We start from the raw sequence: 18,469 nt of genomic DNA on the forward strand, positions 1-18,469 counted from the left end.
ATCACACTATTATATATTAAGGTATATATCATGTGAATTGTATAATCCAAAGGTACACAATGTCCATACCTGTTGGGTATTTTCCAAATATTTCCCCCTAAAAAGGTATAAACTGTAATATTTTGTAAAAATGGGTATTTTCAGGTAATTATTTTTGGTTGCATTCACATTTTCGTTAATTTTCCAATAAACTAGTAAACATTATCCAACATATAATGGTATTATTAATCTAGACAGTTGAAATGAGCTCTTACAAGGTTGGCAAGGAATAACACTTTCCTCATAGGAAGAGTACTTTAGAGAACTAAACATGAATGGCGGCTAGACAAAGAATGTTGCTCTCCAAATCAAAGAATATACCACTCAAAAATAATATATGAAAATAAAAATTAATAGCAAGAAAGAATTACTCTTGGGAAATCAAAGAATGTACCATTCAAAAATAATATTTGAAAAGGATTAATAGCAAGAAAGAATCTTGGGTTTTTTTTTGCTTATCTTGATAATGAAGCATCATCATCTTTACAACACCACAAATCCCTTTTAGAACAATCAACCTTACAAGAAAAGAACCAAAACCTTCAGTTATAAGTATTCATATAAAACCCCAAAGAAGTTGCACTAAATACATGTATAGTTCAAATATCTTGAATCAAGAATAGTTTCCTTTCCTTTTTTAGTATCAAATATTTTAGTTCCAAAAATGGCTGATGGACAGCTAAAACCTGTTGCATCTTTGCTTTTGGTACTCAATTTTTGCATGTATGTCATTGTTTTAGGCATTGGTGGATGGGCTATGAATTTCGGCATCGATCATGGTTTCATCATAGGTATACTCATTATCTTCAAACACTTAATTTTACAATTTTTTGTTAATAATTGTGTTATCTGAGTCTGCTTGTGTGTTCTTCGACTAATTACTTAGTTGCAGAGCCTGGTCTAACGCATAGGCAGATCTAGGACGGGTTTTTTAAGTTTAACTAAACTCACTGCTTTCGGCTGGAATTTTGTTAAAACTTTAAAACGTGCACATGACTAAATGATGCTTATTTTGAACTCACTGATTCTAAATCATGAATTCGCATCTTCTCAAACATTTTAAGAAAGATGGTTTGTGGATTATAATTTATATAAATTAACAAAGTTTGTATTTTTTTTTTAACAGGTCCAAGATTTAATCTTCCAGCACATTTCTCACCAATATATTTCCCAATGGGGAATGCAGCTACTGGATTCTTTGTTGTGTTTGCTTTGATTGCTGGAGTTGTGGGAGTTGCATCAATCCTCTCTGGATTCAACCACATTCGCTATTGGAACATTGACAGCTTACAAGCTGCTGCTTCTGCTGCCACCATTGCATGGAGTCTTACACTTCTCGCCACGGGGTAAGTTACTCGGATTTTACCTTCAAGGGGTGTGATGGGATGGATGAGATCATTCTATCCTTAACCATAGATCTCGTGTTTGAGCTGGGAATAGAAATACTCCTAGTAGGAGCGTTTCCCCTTTCTGGATTAGTCGGGCCAGTGGGTTCCAAATAGCAGATGATTATTCGAAAAAGAAGTCATTCAAAGTTTAACTTCCATGTATTGACAACGTAAAAGAATTTTTAAAACTGATCGCTTAAAAGATAACTTGAGGTAACTTTGCCTATGATAAAATGGAACTATGTGACACTCTAGGCGAATCTCACATCGACAAAACACGGGAGAGATGTTGGGTATATAAGTAAACATGCCTTACACCCTAGTGACGCGTTTTAAAGCCGTGCGGGCCTACGCCCAAAACGGACAATATCGCTAGTGGCTGGGATGTTACAAAGTAGTTACTCAGAAATAAGGCAAACAACCTGTTACAACATGTTAAATTCCACAGAAAATGTAAAAATTATTACCTTACACTGTCATTATATAGAAGTTTGATCCAAGTTGATAACTAGTATATCTCAAATTTTATGCAAAATATGCAGACTCTTTTCTTAAATTTTATACCATTTTATCTTTATAATATGACAAGTTGGATGCTCTTTTTTGCAGATTTGCCTGGAAAGAAATTGAATTGGAGTTAAGGAATGCAAGATTGGTGAGTATATGATATAATTGAATTACTCTGTTAATAGTTTTTGAAAAAAGAATGATATCACAATTTGTTAATTTTTTTTGTTTTGATCAATTTGCAGATAACAATGGAAGCATTCTTGATAATCCTATCTTTCACTCAATTGGTGTATATAGCTGCCATTCATGGGACATCAACAAGGAGATAAATGAGCTTGATATCTAAATCATATAGTGTGAAGAGAGTGGATTGAGTACTTTTCCATTTTTAATTTTTTGTAATTCTCATTCTTGTTTGTACAAATACATATTCGACTGAATTCGTATAAAATAAATAAGTATTTCACAGTACGAGTGAGGGTCACAGACTCTAAGATCTTTGGACCGTGACAAACTTACGTCCCTAAGGGGGTTGTAGGTAACATTATAGGAAAATCCTACATCGATAAAACACAGACAAGATACTGGATATATAAAGAAATAAGTCTTACACCCGTAGTAGCGCATTTTAGAAGTGTACATTGTACAGGCCTAGACGCAAAGGGGACAATATCACTGGTTGGCGAGGTGTTACAATGAGGTAAAGTTAGAAACATTACATTGAGAACCAGAAAAACAACATTCCTCTCATAAATTATGCATTTACTTAGTGCAGAAGAATGAAAAGGGGTAAATACTGAAGTAACAGATAGGGAAGCATATGTCAACAAAGTTAAGGAATTTCAATAGTATGTGTTAAAACTATCAAAAACCAAAAAAATTTCTAATTTTAATTTCTCTAAGCAACTTAAGGAACAACTCTCCCTCAAAATTGGTAACATCACACCAATAAGCTAACCACTGCAAGAAAAACCAGGAAAGCAGTACAAAAATCAAGGGCCGTCGAGCTGCTTTTCAAATAAAACGAGGATAATAGAAATATAGGCTTGTATAACGATATTTCTAGCTCGTGATTGTACAAGAAGATGAATACTTTCATAAACTTCTATATTCACTAAAAACCTCCAAGATGTTGCTTGTCTACTCAACCTTCATACTCTCCTCTGCATCACGAAGAACATTTGCTTGGAATCATAATGTAACATGGTCTCTAGTCAACTACCAAATCAGCGACACAACAACAAAATCGTAAGTCCAGATTCAGTGATAGATGGAGTTGAAAACTCATCATGTTGTCCTGAATAATGATCATCATCACCGGAACAAGCGATAAATCATTCAGAAAATGTCAGTGGTACTAGCCCCCTATGTTGCTCGGACTCTCTGAAAATACCGTCGGGTGCGTGTAAGATCCTCCAAAACTAGTGCATTTTCTGGAGGATCTGACACGGGTGCGGCAATATTTTGGAGAGTCCGCACAACATAGCTAGCCCCAGGGCTTTGGTCTAGAGGTAAGAGCGCAGCTTGTGATGTGTCGGTAGGGCGCACATCATAGTTTCGAATCCTGTTGCAGACAAAAGCCCGGTATTTAAGTGAAGGGTAGAGGGACGAGCCCATTATCCACCGAGTTTTGAACCGTGCGCCACTGGCCCTCGGGAATTTCTTGGTTATTAAAAAAAGTCAATAGTACTTGTCAATGTCTGAATTCAGTCCACATATTCCTCAATACATCTCCCTTACCAGTTTCCTTCCGGTGTTAGCTATACTAACCGCACTCCCCATGCATTCTACCTAAGCTTAAATTGCATATATCATGTGAACCTATGTTACTCGGAATCTTCAAAAATATTGTTGGGTGTGTGTCGGATCCTCCAAATTTAGTGCATTTTTGGAGGATTCAATATGGGTGCGGCAGCACTTTTGGAGAGTCCAAGCAACATAGATGTGAACTATATTGCACTTGTGTATAGTCATCGAAGAATGTAGATCATCCAACTGATAAGAGAAAGTCAATAGTAGAGCCAATTTTCAGATTAAGAAGCACTTAATTATTACATCATCGAAGATCAAATTGAAGGATCAAGAACATAAAGAGAAACAAAAGGTCAAATGTAGATCATCCAACTGATAAGAGAAAGAAGGATTTCCAACCTCAAGTTATTTATTCGATCCTGCAAACACCTCAAATAAGCCACAGCAACTCTTCCAGGAAGTTGTTTGCACTGGTCGGGGAACCAAAGCTACTGGTGTCTGCATACATATAATTTCAAAATAATAAGTTTACAAGATGCGAAAAGAATAAACTGCCAGGTGCTTGGAGAATTCTACAACACTGTCTCAAAAAGCCAGAGGAGAAGTGGCAAACCTGATCGTCATGGGGAGAACCTTTCATCTCATCTGCTCGAACACTGGCATGAACTGCATGCGTATCACTGGAAAGCTCTAGTTTTTCTTCGTTTCGTAGGGCCGCAGAGGGCTTTGCATCTGAAGTTGCTACAGCATCATCATGTAATGTTGCGTTAGCTTCATTGTCCATTTTCTCTAATCCCGTATCCACCAAAACGTCTGAGACTCGGGTTTTCTCATCCATAACTCCCAAATCTCTCTCCTCATTTTCCTTCGCCGATGATTCAATGGAATGTAAGGTCCCTTCAGTTAACTGGTGTTGGTGATTCCGATGATCTTGAGGTGCAGAGGAACTTACCTCCCTGCCATTTGTCTCTCTATCATCATCATGCCTCAAATCCTCCGCACCTTCATGGATTGGTTCAGCATAGAAATACTTTGACAAATTAGCAATCACCCTCAATTGATACAACAACAGCTAAGCCTTAATGCTAAACAAGCTGGTGTCGGCCAATATGAATCCTCACTGACATATTCCTCATTTAAATTCATCTCAAGACTAAGGGCAGATCGGTGCATTAAGCTCCCGCTATGCGCGGGGTCCGGGGAAGGGCAGGACCACAAGGGTCAATTGTATGCAACCTTACCCTACATTTCTACAAGAGGTTGTTTCCACGGCTTGAACCCATGACCTCCTGGTCACATGGCAGCAACTTTACCAGTTACACCAAGGCTCCCCTTACATCTCAAGCCGACATTGAGAAAAATAAAAATAAAAACAAAAAGTACTACATAAGATCTCTATATTTCCGACTGACATAAGAAGCTCTAAGACTCCTAGAAAGTATTGGACCTAAAGTAACTGCATTAACATGACTAAGAAAAGCATTCCCAAGTAATTGATATCTATATAAATCTATTTCTTCCATTGTGCTCTATCTTTCGCTAAGTCTGCACTGTAACAGCTACAAAGCGGACAAGAATGATAGTAACATGTGCCCGCACTGAAAGTTGAATGTAGTCATTACCAACAAAACGAAAAATCATGAAGTGAGACAATACAAACCGCGCATCATATACAAATAAACATAAAACAAATACACTTGTATTATAAACAACTGAAATAACGGGTAACTTACTAGATAATAATTGAGACACACAAGGGTGAACAAGAGAATATAAGCCAAACACACAAAGCCAAAGTTGAAGGACATACCAAACTGTAAAGGTCTTGAAGATAAGTAAATGATTTTACAGATGCAGACAGTTATGTCAAGATTTGATTAAGAATAGTAAAAGGCACACTCGAGAAGTTTTTCCTTTTGATCACATTAAAATATTAAATTTATTGAAACTATCAAAAGAACAGTTTCTTTTACCAAAATCCTGGTTCCTAGTTGATATCACTTACTTTACTCAATCAACATTTAGCTATTGTTGTTAAATTAATAATCCGGATTGGCACCACGTAAGGCCCACTAAAGGGTCCTCATACCTTGTCTTACAACCTGTAGTACCGGTTCGATTAATAGGGATTGGCGCAGCATAGATACCATTAAAAGGCATACCTTATCTTACAACTAGTAGGACTGGCTCGACTAATTGGGATTGGCGCCACGTAGGGCTAAAGGGACCTCATGCCTTATCATACAACTATAAGGTAGCTCAACTAATCTGGATGGGCAAATGGCAGAAATAGGATACTTCGGTGCCACTATTGATTTTTGACCTTGGTAAGAAAAGTCGTGGGAAAAAAGTCTCCACCAGATTTTTGGAAAGCTTTCCTGGCAATCTTTAGAATTTTTTATATGGTGATCATCGGAATTTGCCACAAAAACATGGCAATTGTTAGAATTTTTCATATGGTGACCACCGGAATTTGCCACAAAATATGACAATTGCCAGAAATTTACATACGGTGATAACCAGGATTTGCAAAAATATGGCAATCGTGAGAAATTTCCCTATGGTAATCACCAGGATTTTAAAAAACATGGCAATTCCCAGGAATTTTCATATGGTGATCAACAGGATTCTAAAAAACATGACAATCGCTAGAAATTTTCATATGGTGATCACCAAAGTTTGCAAAAACTGGCAGTCACCAGAAATTTTGATATGGTGATCATCAGATTTGTCAGAAAGACATGGCAATTAATAGAATCTTTCATATGGGGATCACCAAGATTTGTCACAAAACATTGCAATTGCAAGAAATTTTCATATGGCGATTATAAGGATTTTCAAAAACATGGCAATTGCTAGAAATTTTCAAATGGCGATCACCAAGATTTGCCACAAAACATGACAACCGTTAAAATTTTCCATATGTGAAAATTTGTGGCAGCGTGCTTTAAAATTCTACCAAAGGTCCATCTAGCGTAATTTCCTGAATCTGGATTGGCGCCGCTTAGGGCCCACTAAAGTGGCCTCATACCTTATTATCTTACAACTTGAAAGACTATCATATGCCATTAACTTGTACACTACACTGGTAAAGCATTTTATAGGAACAAGACCTTCATGTGACCTGGTCACAGGTTCGAGCCGTGGAAGCGGTCACTAATACTCATTAAGATAGGCTGTCTATATCACACCCTAGAGGTGCGGCCCTTCCTTGGACCCGGCGTGAACGTTGGATGCATTGTGCATCAATAGACGTCAAACGCTCAATGTCGTGGAAGCAATACTCAATAAGCTAGGCTATCTATATCACACCCTAGGAGTGTGCCCCTTCTCCGGACCCTGCTTGAATGCATGATGTATTGTGCACAAACGCAAAATACTCAATACCTCTACAGTACTAATTAATGATGGAGAGTGAAAAGTGGCAATAAGAGGATAAAAATACCATGAAAGTGAGCATCAGTAGAAGTAACACTCATGCAGCAGAAGCAGCAGCATGTTTTTCTTGCAATTTCTTCTTTTTCTTGGCAGCTTTTCGCTTCTTTGCACCTGATGGCATGATTATTGATCGTGAATTTGTCTCTTCTGAATTGAAAGAATCTGTTTTCCCTATGAGATTTGGTAAATCGTACTTCTCTGAAGAAGAGTGACAGATTGTGGAAATGTAGCGTCGTCACCTTTGCCTGTATACGTTGGCCCATGGCCGTATTATTTTTGGTTCTAAGACACAATTCCATTATTAAGAAGTTAACAAAATAGTATATTTTCTCCATTCCAATGTACGTGAAACTATTCGTAAATTTATTTATACGTCTTTTAAATTTCTTATATTATTAATTATTGTAACTTATACTTTTTACGTAGTTTTTAAATATAAATTTTATTCTAAAAAAATTAAAAGATTCTACATGCAAATATATGGTCAAAATTAAAAGGTTGAAATCTCAAAAGAGAAAAGTATCACATAAATACTAAATAGGACACCAGAATATTTAAAAAGGGAAAATGCATAAGTACCCCATGTCCTATTCTCGGATTTCTAACTACACACTTTACCTTTGCGGGGTTTTTATTATCCCCTAAATTATTATAAAGTGTAATAAACACAGCATTAAAATTGGACAACCAAATTCCTGATGGAGAGTGTGTGCACGCACTGCTAGCTAATAATTTTTTTTTTTTTCTTCTTCTGTTTTTTCTTATTATATTCTAGTTTCATATACATGGTCGCCGGCGAATGTAAAATTATTTTCCGATTTTAGAGCCGGAGAATGTGAATTCGTAAATGGAAATCGTAGTCCGAGCTAGAGCAGTACCGTTGAGGTGTCGTCGCCGGTAATGGTGGAAAACTCGCTGTCGGCGGTGATATTAGACTCATCATCGTTGGATCTCAGCATTGGTGGATCAGGTAATTTATTTAGCAATGGTATGGGTAGTTTTTTCCTTGAATAATCTGTTTTACGGTTCTCCGGTCGCCGGAGGAATCGACAGAGGTGTGACAACGGTGAATCATATGTACTATTTGGAAGCTCGCAACGAGGGAGGGTGGTTTCCTCATGTAAAAAAAGTTGAAGGAAAACGGCGGATTTTATTGTCGATGTTGGTAGAGATGGCTCCGGTGAGTCGACTTTGTCATCGGTGAAAACGAAAAAATGGACTGGATTTACAAAAAGAAAAAAATAAATAATGATAGCAATAATTAATTAAGTCTAAAATAATGATATAATTTTCAATTAAAAATTGTCACATGTATAAACTAATCAGTTTTAAACTTAAATTTTGCCTCTTACATGCTTTCAAGAGAGTGAACACACTCTCCTTGCCACGTCATCAATTAAGGGTGTGTTTATTACACTTTATAATAGTTTAGGGGGTAATAAAAATCCCGCAAAGGTAATGTGTGTAGTTGGAAATCCGGGTATAGGATAGGGGTACTTATGCATTTTCCCATTGAAAAAAGTAAATTAGTCCAATCATAATTTTTATGAGGTTAAATAACTAATACAATGAAAATCAAATAAAGAAGGTAAGTGTAATATTATAATTATATTGTTAGAAGTCAAACCTAGATAGAAGTCTCTGAAATTATCTCTACTATGTACATGCAATTAGGGCTGTCAAATTTGGCCCAAGTTCAAATGATCCGCTTAATCCGTTCAAAGTTGAGTTAGCTATTGACCTGCCCATTTATTGAACTCATCACATTTTGACTCAACTCATCTCAACTCATTTAAAGTTGGGTTAATTTTGGCCAAATTTATCGTTGAGTAACTTTGCCAAAATATCTTAGAAATAATTTTTTTTTGTTTGATATATTATATATGACCATAACAAAAGAAAAAAAAGGTCTTATTTACTAATTATACAATTCATAAGAAAACAACACATATTAAGTAAAGCCTGATAAGAGTGTGCGGGTTGGACTATGATCCAAATTTAGCCCACCTTGACCCAGCTCATCTTAGCGGGAGAAATTCAAAAATAACCAGATTTACAAGTGGTCATTCAAAAATAGCCACAGTTTCAAAAGTAATCGAAATTTAGCCACTTTTTATTTAAAGATAAATCTGAATGAAAACACTGTACAAAATCCGAAAAAACACTCCAATATAATATACTGGAGTTCCAGTATAATATACCGGTCCAGCATAATATACTGGAACTTTTCGCGTGTTGGAGTTCCAGCATAATATGTTGGAAGTTCATACATAGGTGCACCGATCTCCAGTATATTATGCTGGAACTTTCCGTATTGCAGCAAAATAGTGGCTGTTTTTAAATGACTCTGCAAACGCTGGCTATTTTTGAATGACCCGTCCGAAAACTGGCTAGCCCGTGCTATTTTTACCATCTTAGCCCAAGTAATAATGATCCACGCAATTATTAACTCAACCCCTTTTGACCACCCAAAATCGGCCCAACCTGCTCATTTAACACCCCTACATGCAATAAAGAATTTTCTTTTTCTTTTTTAAATCCTTAAAATTAAATTTATGTCTCTCATTTTCTTTTTTAATTTCTCTTTTGGGTTTCCTCTAGAAATCTCAAGATTTATTTTAAATTTTTCTTTAAGTCATGATCTTGCATATTTTAGAACCACAATTACATCCAATTCATATATTTTATTCCAAATATTAAAGCTTTCATGCCCAGCTAGTAGCTAGCCACCCTCCCCCTAGCACAATTACTTTATCATTAGGTTGCTTTAAGTAAGATTATTATTGTTATAACTAAATGAATAGACTCTTAATTAATTGTCGTTCAAAATTCCAATCAAGCACGTTTCATATTACTATCCTGACAAAGTAGTGCAAACTATTACTCGATCACAATTCTACCGGTAGATTATAACTCAATCCTCTACCTTGTGGTCCCGGTCCTTCTCTAAATTCCGCGCATAGCGGGAGCTTAATACACCAGGCTGCTCTTTATTAATACACAGTTGCATAAAGGGGTATTATCACTTTTACCCTCCGCTAAAAACTATTTACATTTCGTAATAAAAAAAGTATATAAAATTTGTATAATTTTTGTTTATACATATAAAATGTATATATGTACAAAAAATATACTCCTACATTTTTCGACTATTATTTTAAGAGAGGCTATACAGTGTCATTTTCCCTTGCATTAAATTCATGGCTTGGCTCGATATTTTAGTGTCACGACCCGGATTTCCCACCATCGGGAGTCGTGATGACGCCTACTAGTGAAAGCTAGGCAAGCCAACCATTTGTATTATTTACCTTTTTTCCATTTTAATCCTTTAACAATTAAGAACCAACATCATATAAATAGCGGAATTTAATAAGCGGAAGACTGAAATGTAATATTTTAATAATGATACCAATCACAATCTCACAAACGGTCTAGGAATACTACAAACAAGGGTCCGAAAAATAAATACAACGCTGTCTCTGAAATACATAAATGAAACAGGATGAAAGGATAGAAGGAGAAGCCAAGGCCTGCGGACGCCTACAGGACTACCTCGGATCTCCGAATGGACTAACGGCAATAACCCAAAGCTAAGGTCCGTATGCTTCAGTACCGGGATCTGCACAAGAGAGTGCAGAGTGTAGTATCAGCACAACCGACCCCATGTGCTGGTAAGTGCCTAGTCTAACCTCGGCGAAGTAGTGACGAGGCTAGGACCAGACTACCAAGTAAACCTGTGCAGTTAAATCATGTACAGCGGAAAAAAACAAAGGCAAAACTTTACAATTAAAGATAGGAAGGGGAAACATGCTGCGGGGAAATATCAAGTAATAACGAAAATCCAATAGATAAAAGTAAAGAACACTATAACTAAATTATCAGCAAGAATCAGGAAATCAAAGATAAGTGCACGGCATCACCCTTCGTGCTTTACACTCTCTCACAAATATCATGCACGGCATCACCCTTCGTGCTTTACACTATTCCTCACCCAAGCAACAATCACAAAGCAATTTGGGTAAGAGAATCAATAACATCACAATAAAATCAAGTAACAAAAGAAAACCAGTAAATAAACGTAAAGAACATCATAACTCAATTATCAACAAGAATCAGGAAAATCAAGGACAAGTGCACGGCATCACCCTTCGTGCTTTTACTCTCATCCTCACCATAAGAATCAATATAATCGGCACGGCATCACCCTTCGTGCTTTTACCTCACATAATCATGGCACGAAATGATCCTTCGTGCATTATCACTCATATAAAGGCACAGAATGGTACATCGTGCGGCACGACATCACCCTTCGTGCATTAACACTCTCTCACAAAATATCATGCACGGCATCACCCTTCATGCTTTAACACTCTCTCACCAAAACAATGCACGGCATCACCCTTCGTGCTTTAACACTCTTCCTCACCCAAACAACAATCATAAACAATAAGGGCAAGGAATTAAATAGAATCGCAATGAAAATCCCGGCAAGGGAACAATATCAAAAGCAACAATATCCCGGCAAGGGAACAATATTAAAAGCAACAATATCCCGGCAAGGGAGACAATATCATAATCCTCTTCTCTTTTTCACATTTACTTCACAACTTAATTCAGACCCTTGAGCCAACGCTCTTAGATGTTCAATTACCAAATTTACTTCCACAAGCCTTGTTCAACAATAGGAATATCACATAAGGCCTGAACAATACAAAACGGAGTCACATTAATCATAGTATAAAACTCACGGGCATGCTTGACACCAACGTATAGATACTCGTCACCATGCCTATACGTCGTACTCAATAATTAACACATAGCAAATAGGACACAACTCCTAATCCCTCAAGCTAAGGTTAGACCAAACACTTACCTCGATGCCACGAACACAATTCAAGCCTCAACTACGCTTTACCTCTTGATTCCACCACCAATTCGCTTGTATCTAGCCACAAGTTACTTAACTATATCAATAAATGCTAAATGAATCAATTCCAATGCATGAAAATTGATTTTCTAAAGTTTTTCCCAAAAAGTCAAAAATCGACCCCGGGCCCGCTTAGTCCAAACACGAAATTCGGACCAAAACCCGATTACCCATTACTCCCGAGCCCGGAACATAATTGGTTTTGGAATCCGACCTCAATTTGAGGTCTAAATCCCCAAATTTCAATATTATTATGTTTTACCCAAAATTTCCAATTCCACCATGAAAACCCTAGATTCTAGGATGAAATCTTGTAAAAAGAAGTTAAGAATTGAAAGAAATGAGTTTAAAATCACTTACTTGGGTTTTGGGGAAAGAAAGAGTGCTTGAAAAATCGCCCTTTATGTATTAAGTTTCTGAAAATGGTAAAATAACTGAAAGGTCCCGTTTATATACTACTTTGAGACCCTCACCGCGGACCGCATAAAAAGGGGTTGCGACCCCGGAGCTCCACCGTGGACCGCAAAATATCGAGCGCGGTCGCGGAGGCTTGGCCTTGCTCTTCCGCGGACAGCATAAATCTCACCGAGGTCGTGGAGGCCCCACCGCGGTCGCGAGAAAGCTCTGCGGACCGCGAAGTCAGGTTCAGAGACCTGCAACTCCTCTGAACCTGCAACAGCTATTTTTCTAAGTCTAAATCCACTCCGTGGCCTATCCAAAACTCACCCAAGCCCTCGGGGCTCCAAACCAAACATGCACGCAAGTCCAAAAACATCATACGGACTTGCTCGTGCGATCAAATCATCAAAATAACATCAATAACTATGAATTAAGCCTCAAATTCATGAAATCACTTAAGAACATCAAATTTTCCAATTTTTCTCAAATAAGGTCCGATTTATACTAAACGGACTCCGATTCTTACCAAACTTCACAGATTCCACTAATTTATTATTTCAAACTTGTACCGAGCCCCGAAACCAAAATACGGGCCCGATACCATCAAATTCAAACATATTTCATTTCCAAAAACTCATATATATTCCAGAAAACAATTTTCTTTAAAAATTCATTTCTCGGGCTTGGGACCTCGAAATTCGATTCCGGGCATACGCCCAAGTCCCATATTTTCCTACGGACCCTCCGGGACCGTCAAATCATGGGTCCGGGTCCGTTTATCCAAAATGTTGACCAAAGTCAACCTAAATTCATTTTAAAAGCAAAATTCATTATGTTTCATAGATTTTCACATAATGACTTTCCGGATACACGTCCAGACTGTGCACGCAGATCGAGGTGAAACAAAAAGAAGGTTTTAAGGCCTCGGATCGCAGAATTTACTTCTAAAACAAGTGATGACCTTTTGGGTCATCACATCCTCCACGTCTAAAACAATCGTTTGTCCTCGAACGGACATAAGAAGGAAGTACCTGAGTCGGAGAAAAGATGGGGATATCGGCTCCGCATATCGGACTCGGACTCCCAGGTCGATGCCTCAGCAGGCTGACCTCTCCACTGAACACGAACAGAAGGGAAACTCTTCGATCTTAACTTATGAACCTGCCGGTCTAGAATAGCTACCGGCTCCTCCTCATAGGACAATTCCTTGTCCAACTACACAATGCTCAAATCTAACACGTGGGATGGATTGCCGTGATACTTCCGAAGTATGGACACGTGAAACACTGGATGCACGGCTGATAAGCTCGGCGGCAAAGCAAGTCTGTAAGCCACCTCCCCCACTCGATCAAGAATCTCAAACGGGCCAATGAACCTAGGGCTAAGCTTGCCCTTCTTTCCAAATCTTATCACGCCCTTCATGGGCGACACCGAAGCAACACTCGCTCGCCGACCATGAATGCCACATCACGAACCTTACAGTCAGCATAATTCTTTTGCCTGTACGGAGCTGTACGAAGCCTATCCTGAATGATCCTAACCTTGTCCAAGGCATCCTATATTAGATCCGTACCCAACAACCGAGCCTCTCCCAGCTCAAACCATCCAACCGGCGACCGACACCGCCTACCGTGTAAAGCCTCGTAGGGAGCCATCTGAATGCTTAATTGGTAACTGTTGTTGTAAGCAAACTCCGCTAAAGGCAAAAACTGATCTCACGAGCCTCCAAAGTCAATAACACAAGCTCGGAGCATATCCTCCAAAATCTGAATAGTACGCTCGGACTACCCGTCCGTCTGAGGATGAAATGATGTGCTCAACTCGACCCGTGTGCCCAACTCACGCTGAACTGCCCGCCAGAAATGCGAGGTAAACTACGTACCTCGATCAGAAATGATAGACACGGGCACACCATGAAGACGAACGATCTCCCGGATATAGATCTCAGCTAACCTCTCGGAAGAATAGGAGATTGCCACAGGAATGAAATGCGCTGACTTGGTCATCCTATCAACAATAACCCATACTGCGTCGAACTTCCTCTGAGTCCGTGGGAGTCCAACAATAAAGTCCATAGTGATACGCTCCCACTTCCACACAGGAATCTCAATCTTCTGGAACAAACCACCTGGTCTCTGATGCTCGTACTTTACCTACTGACAATTCAAACATCGAGCCACATATGCAACGATATCCTTCTTCATCCTCCTCCACCAATAATGCTGCCGCAAATCCTGATACATCTTGGCGGTTCCCGAACGAATAGAGTACTGAGAACTATCTGCCTCCTCTAAAATCAACTCTCGAAGTCCATCCACATTAGGCACACAAACTCGACCCTACAGCCTCAAAACTCCGTCATCTCCAACTGTAACCTGCTTGGCACCTCTGTGCCGCACTGTGTCCCTAAGAACACACAAATGGGGATCATCATACTGCCCATCTCGAATACGCTCCAATAATGAAGAACGAGCGACTGTGCAAGCTAACACGCGGCTGGGCTCAGAGGCATCCAACCTCACGAACTGATTGGCCAAAGCCTGAACATCCAAAGCAAGCGGCCTCTCACCGACTGGAATATATGCAAGAATACCCATACTGGCTGACTTTCTACTCAAAGCATCCGCCACCACATTGGCCTTCCTCGGATGATACAAGATGGTGATATCATAGTCTTTCAGTAGCTCCAACCACCTTCTCTACCTTAAGTTTAGCTCCTTCTGCTTGAACAAGTATTGCAAACTCTTGTGATCCGTGAACGCCTCACATGACATGCCATATAAATAGTGCCTCCAAATCTTCAGCGCGTGAACAATGGATGCTAACTCCAAATCATGGACCGGATAGTTCTTCTCGTGAATCTTAACCTGCCGTGAAGCATAAGCAATGACCTTGCCATCCTGCATTAACACCGCACCAAGTCCAATACGATATGCGTCACAATAAACTGTATATGACCCTAAACCTGTGGGCAAAACCAACACTGGCGCCGTAGTCAAAGCTGTCTTGAGCTTCTGAAAGCTCGCCTCACACTCATCCGACCATCTGAACCGGGCACCCTTCTGAGTCAACCTAATCGTCGGGGCTGCAATAGATGAAAATCCCTCCACAAACCGACGGTAATAGCTTGTCAAACCCAAGAAACTCCGGATCTCTGTAGCTGATGTGGGTCGAAGTCAGTTCTTGACTGCCTCTATCTTCTTCGGATCCACCTGAATACCCTCTGCTGAAACGATAAGACCCAGGAATGCAATTGAACTCAACCAGAACTCACACTTCGAAAACTTAGCATACAATTGATTATCTTTCAAAGTCTGAAGAACCACTCTCAAATGCTGCTCATGCTCCTCCCGGCTGCGAGAATAAATCAAAATATCATCAATGAAGACGATCACGAAGGAATCCAAATAAGGCCTGAACACTCGGTTCATCAAATCCATGAAAGTTGCTGGGGCATTTGTCAATCCGAATGACATCACCAAGAACTCATAATGCCCGTACCGAGTGCGAAAAGCTGTCTTAGGGACATCGGATGCCCTAATCCTCAACTGATGGTAGCCAGATCTCAAGTTGATCTTAGAAAACACTTGGGCACCTTGAAGCTGATCAAACAAATCGTCAATCCTCGGCAATGGGTACTTATTCTTAATTGTGACCTTGTTCAATTGCCGGTAATCTATACACATCCTCATTGATCCGTCCTTCTTCTTAACGAACAATACCGGCGCACTCCACGGCGAGACACTAGGCCTAATAAAGACCTTATCAAGCAAGTCCTGCAACTACTCCTTCAATTCTTTCAACTCAGGCAGGGCCATACGATACGGCGGAATAGAAATGGGCTGAGTGCCCGGAGCCAAATCGATGCAGAAGTCAATATCCCTGTCGGGTGGCATACCCGGCAGGTCTGAAGGGAAAACCTCAGGAAACTCACGAACAATAGGCACAGAATCCATAAAAGGAACCTCCGTACTAGAATCACGAACATATGCCAAATAGGCCAAACATCCCTTATCAACCATATGCCGAGCCTTCATATATGAGATAACCCTACGGGTAGAATGACCAGGAGTCCCTCTCCACTCAAGACGAGGTAAACCCGGTAAGGCTAAGGTCACAGTCTTGGCATGACAGTCCAAGATAGCGTGGTAAGGTGATAACCAGTCCATCCCCAATATGACATCAAAATCAACCATATCCAACAATAACAAATCTACTCGGGTCTCAAGACCCCCAATCGCAACTACACAAAAACAATGAACACGATCTACCACAATAGAATTACCCACCGGTGTAGACACATAAACAGGAGCACTCAAAGAATCACTGTGATAACTGCATCGGAAGCCCCAGCCTCAGGCCTGGCTGGAAGAGCGTAACATCGGGGCTGGGCCCCACCACTCTGAACTACATCTCTGGGGCGGCCTGCTGCTGGCTGGCCTCTACCTCTAGCACCTTTACCTCCACCTCTAGTTGGCTGAGCGGGCTGTGGAACACTCGGTGCCTGAACCATGGCACGTGAACCTTGATGTTGAGAGCTGCTCGATGTTCGAGGGCAAAATCTAGCGATATGACCCGTATCGCCACAAGTATAACAAGCCCTCGGCTGCTGATCCGAATACTGCATATGAGAACCACGGCCACCTGAAACATCGTGAGAAACCTGAAGTGCTGACTGAAAAGGCCTAGGAAGGATGGACCTTACCGAAAGAATCTCTGCCTCCAGATGAGGCACCACTGAACCTGCCCGAAAGACGAGGCCTCTTGTCAGACCCCTGACCACTCCCCTGTGACAGAACCATCTCAACTTTCCTGGCCACATTGGCCGCCTCCTGAAAAGAAATCTCACTCCCCGTCTCCTTAGCCATCTGCAATCGGATAGGCTGAATGAGTCCCTCAATGAACCTCATCAATCTCTCTCTCTCTCAGTGGGAAGTATAAGAAGAGCATGACGGACCAAGTCAATAAATCTGGTCTCGTACTGAGTAACAGTCATAGAACCCTGCTGGAGACACTTAGGCTGCCTCCGGTAGTTCTCCCTCTGAGTGATAGGAAGAAACTCCTCCAGAAATAGCTGAGAAAACTGATCCCAAGTCAAAGCTGGTGACCCAACTGGTCTAGCCAAACAATAATCTCTCCACCAAGTCTTGGCGGATCTAGACAAACGAAAAGCAGCAAAGTCGACCCCATTGGTCCCCACTATCCCCATATTCCTGAGAACCTCATGACAACTGTCTAAATAATCCTGGGGATCCTCAGAAGATGCACCGCTAAAAGTGGTGGTGAAGAGCTTGGTGAACCTGTCCAATCTCACAAGGCATCAGCAGACATAGCTGCTCCATCACCAGTCTGTGCTGCTGCTCGGCTGAAGAAGCGGTACGTGACCTCACCATCCGTGAAAGAACAAGAGTAGAGGGTTCAATTTAGCATTGAGAGAACAAAACCACACGATAGGAAAGAATAGATGTGAAGTTTTTCTTAACTCTGTATCCTCTAGGGGATAAATACAGACTTCTCTGTACCGATCCCCCAGACTCTACTAAGCTTGTCCGTGAATTGTGAGACCTAAGTAACCTAGAGCTCTGATACCAACTTGTCACGACCCGGATTTCCCACCCTCGGGAGTCGTGATGACGCCTACTAGTGAAAGCTAGGCAAGCCAACCATTTGTATTATTTATCTTTTTCCCATTTTAATCCTTTAATAATTAAGAACCAACATCATATAAACAACGGAATTTAATAAGCGGAAGACTGAAATGTAATATTTTAATAATGATACCAATACCAATTAATAACATGAACTACCCAGAATTGGTGTCACAATCTCACAGACGGTCTAGGAATACTACAAACAAGGGTCCGAAAAATAAATACAATGCTGTCTCTGAAATATATAAATGAAACAGGATGAAAGGATAGAAGGAGACGCCAAGGCCTGCGGACGCCTGCAAGACTACCTCGGATCTGCGAATGGACTAACGGCAGCAACCCAAAGCTAAGGTCCATATGCTTCA

General features: G+C 40.1%; 2 protein-coding genes across 4 annotated transcripts; one reads left to right on the forward strand and one right to left on the reverse strand.

Moving 5' to 3' along the window:
- Positions 622-2,408, forward strand: LOC109228285. The gene is made up of 4 exons (XM_019393439.1): positions 622-830; positions 1,166-1,385; positions 2,037-2,082; positions 2,180-2,408. The coding sequence occupies exons 1-4, from the start codon at positions 704-706 to the stop codon at positions 2,264-2,266; spliced, it is 480 nt and encodes a 159-aa protein (XP_019248984.1). The 5' UTR covers positions 622-703; the 3' UTR covers positions 2,267-2,408.
- On the reverse strand, positions 2,759-7,348 carry LOC109227086. Of its 3 annotated transcripts, none has more exons than XR_002068222.1 (4): positions 5,852-6,698; positions 4,303-4,691; positions 4,089-4,187; positions 2,759-3,932 (listed from the first exon to the last, which is right to left on the reverse strand). XR_002068222.1 is itself a non-coding variant. In XM_019392095.1 (4 exons), exons 1-3 carry the CDS (start codon positions 7,166-7,168, stop codon positions 4,095-4,097), a joined length of 516 nt encoding a protein of 171 aa, XP_019247640.1. In that variant the 5' UTR covers positions 7,169-7,348; the 3' UTR covers positions 2,759-3,100; positions 4,089-4,094. The 3 variants fall into 3 exon arrangements, 2 of the variants coding, with proteins under 2 accessions (XP_019247640.1, XP_019247639.1); XM_019392095.1 differs by lacking the exon at positions 5,852-6,698 and adding an exon at positions 7,135-7,348 and having other exon boundaries at positions 2,759-3,100; XM_019392094.1 differs by lacking the exon at positions 5,852-6,698 and adding an exon at positions 7,135-7,347.

The sequence above is a fragment of the Nicotiana attenuata genome, chromosome 6 (genome assembly GCF_001879085.1).
Source record: "Nicotiana attenuata strain UT chromosome 6, NIATTr2, whole genome shotgun sequence".
In the NCBI taxonomy this organism is placed as follows: Eukaryota; Viridiplantae; Streptophyta; class Magnoliopsida; order Solanales; family Solanaceae; genus Nicotiana; species Nicotiana attenuata.

Coding starts and splice junctions, on each gene's coding strand:
- LOC109227086 (XM_019392095.1), bottom strand. CDS start 7,168: ATGAGTGTTACTTCTACTGATGCTCACTTTCATG. Junction 4,692..7,134: donor TACTGATGCTCACTTTCATG/GTATTTTTATCC, acceptor CAATCCATGAAG/GTGCGGAGGATTTGAGGCAT. Junction 4,188..4,302: donor GTTCTCCCCATGACGATCAG/GTTTGCCACTTC, acceptor ATATGTATGCAG/ACACCAGTAGCTTTGGTTCC.
- LOC109228285 (XM_019393439.1), top strand. CDS start 704: ATGGCTGATGGACAGCTAAAACCTGTTGCATCTTTGCTTTTGGTACTC. Junction 831..1,165: donor CGATCATGGTTTCATCATAG/GTATACTCATTA, acceptor TTTTTTTAACAG/GTCCAAGATTTAATCTTCCA. Junction 1,386..2,036: donor CTTACACTTCTCGCCACGGG/GTAAGTTACTCG, acceptor TCTTTTTTGCAG/ATTTGCCTGGAAAGAAATTG.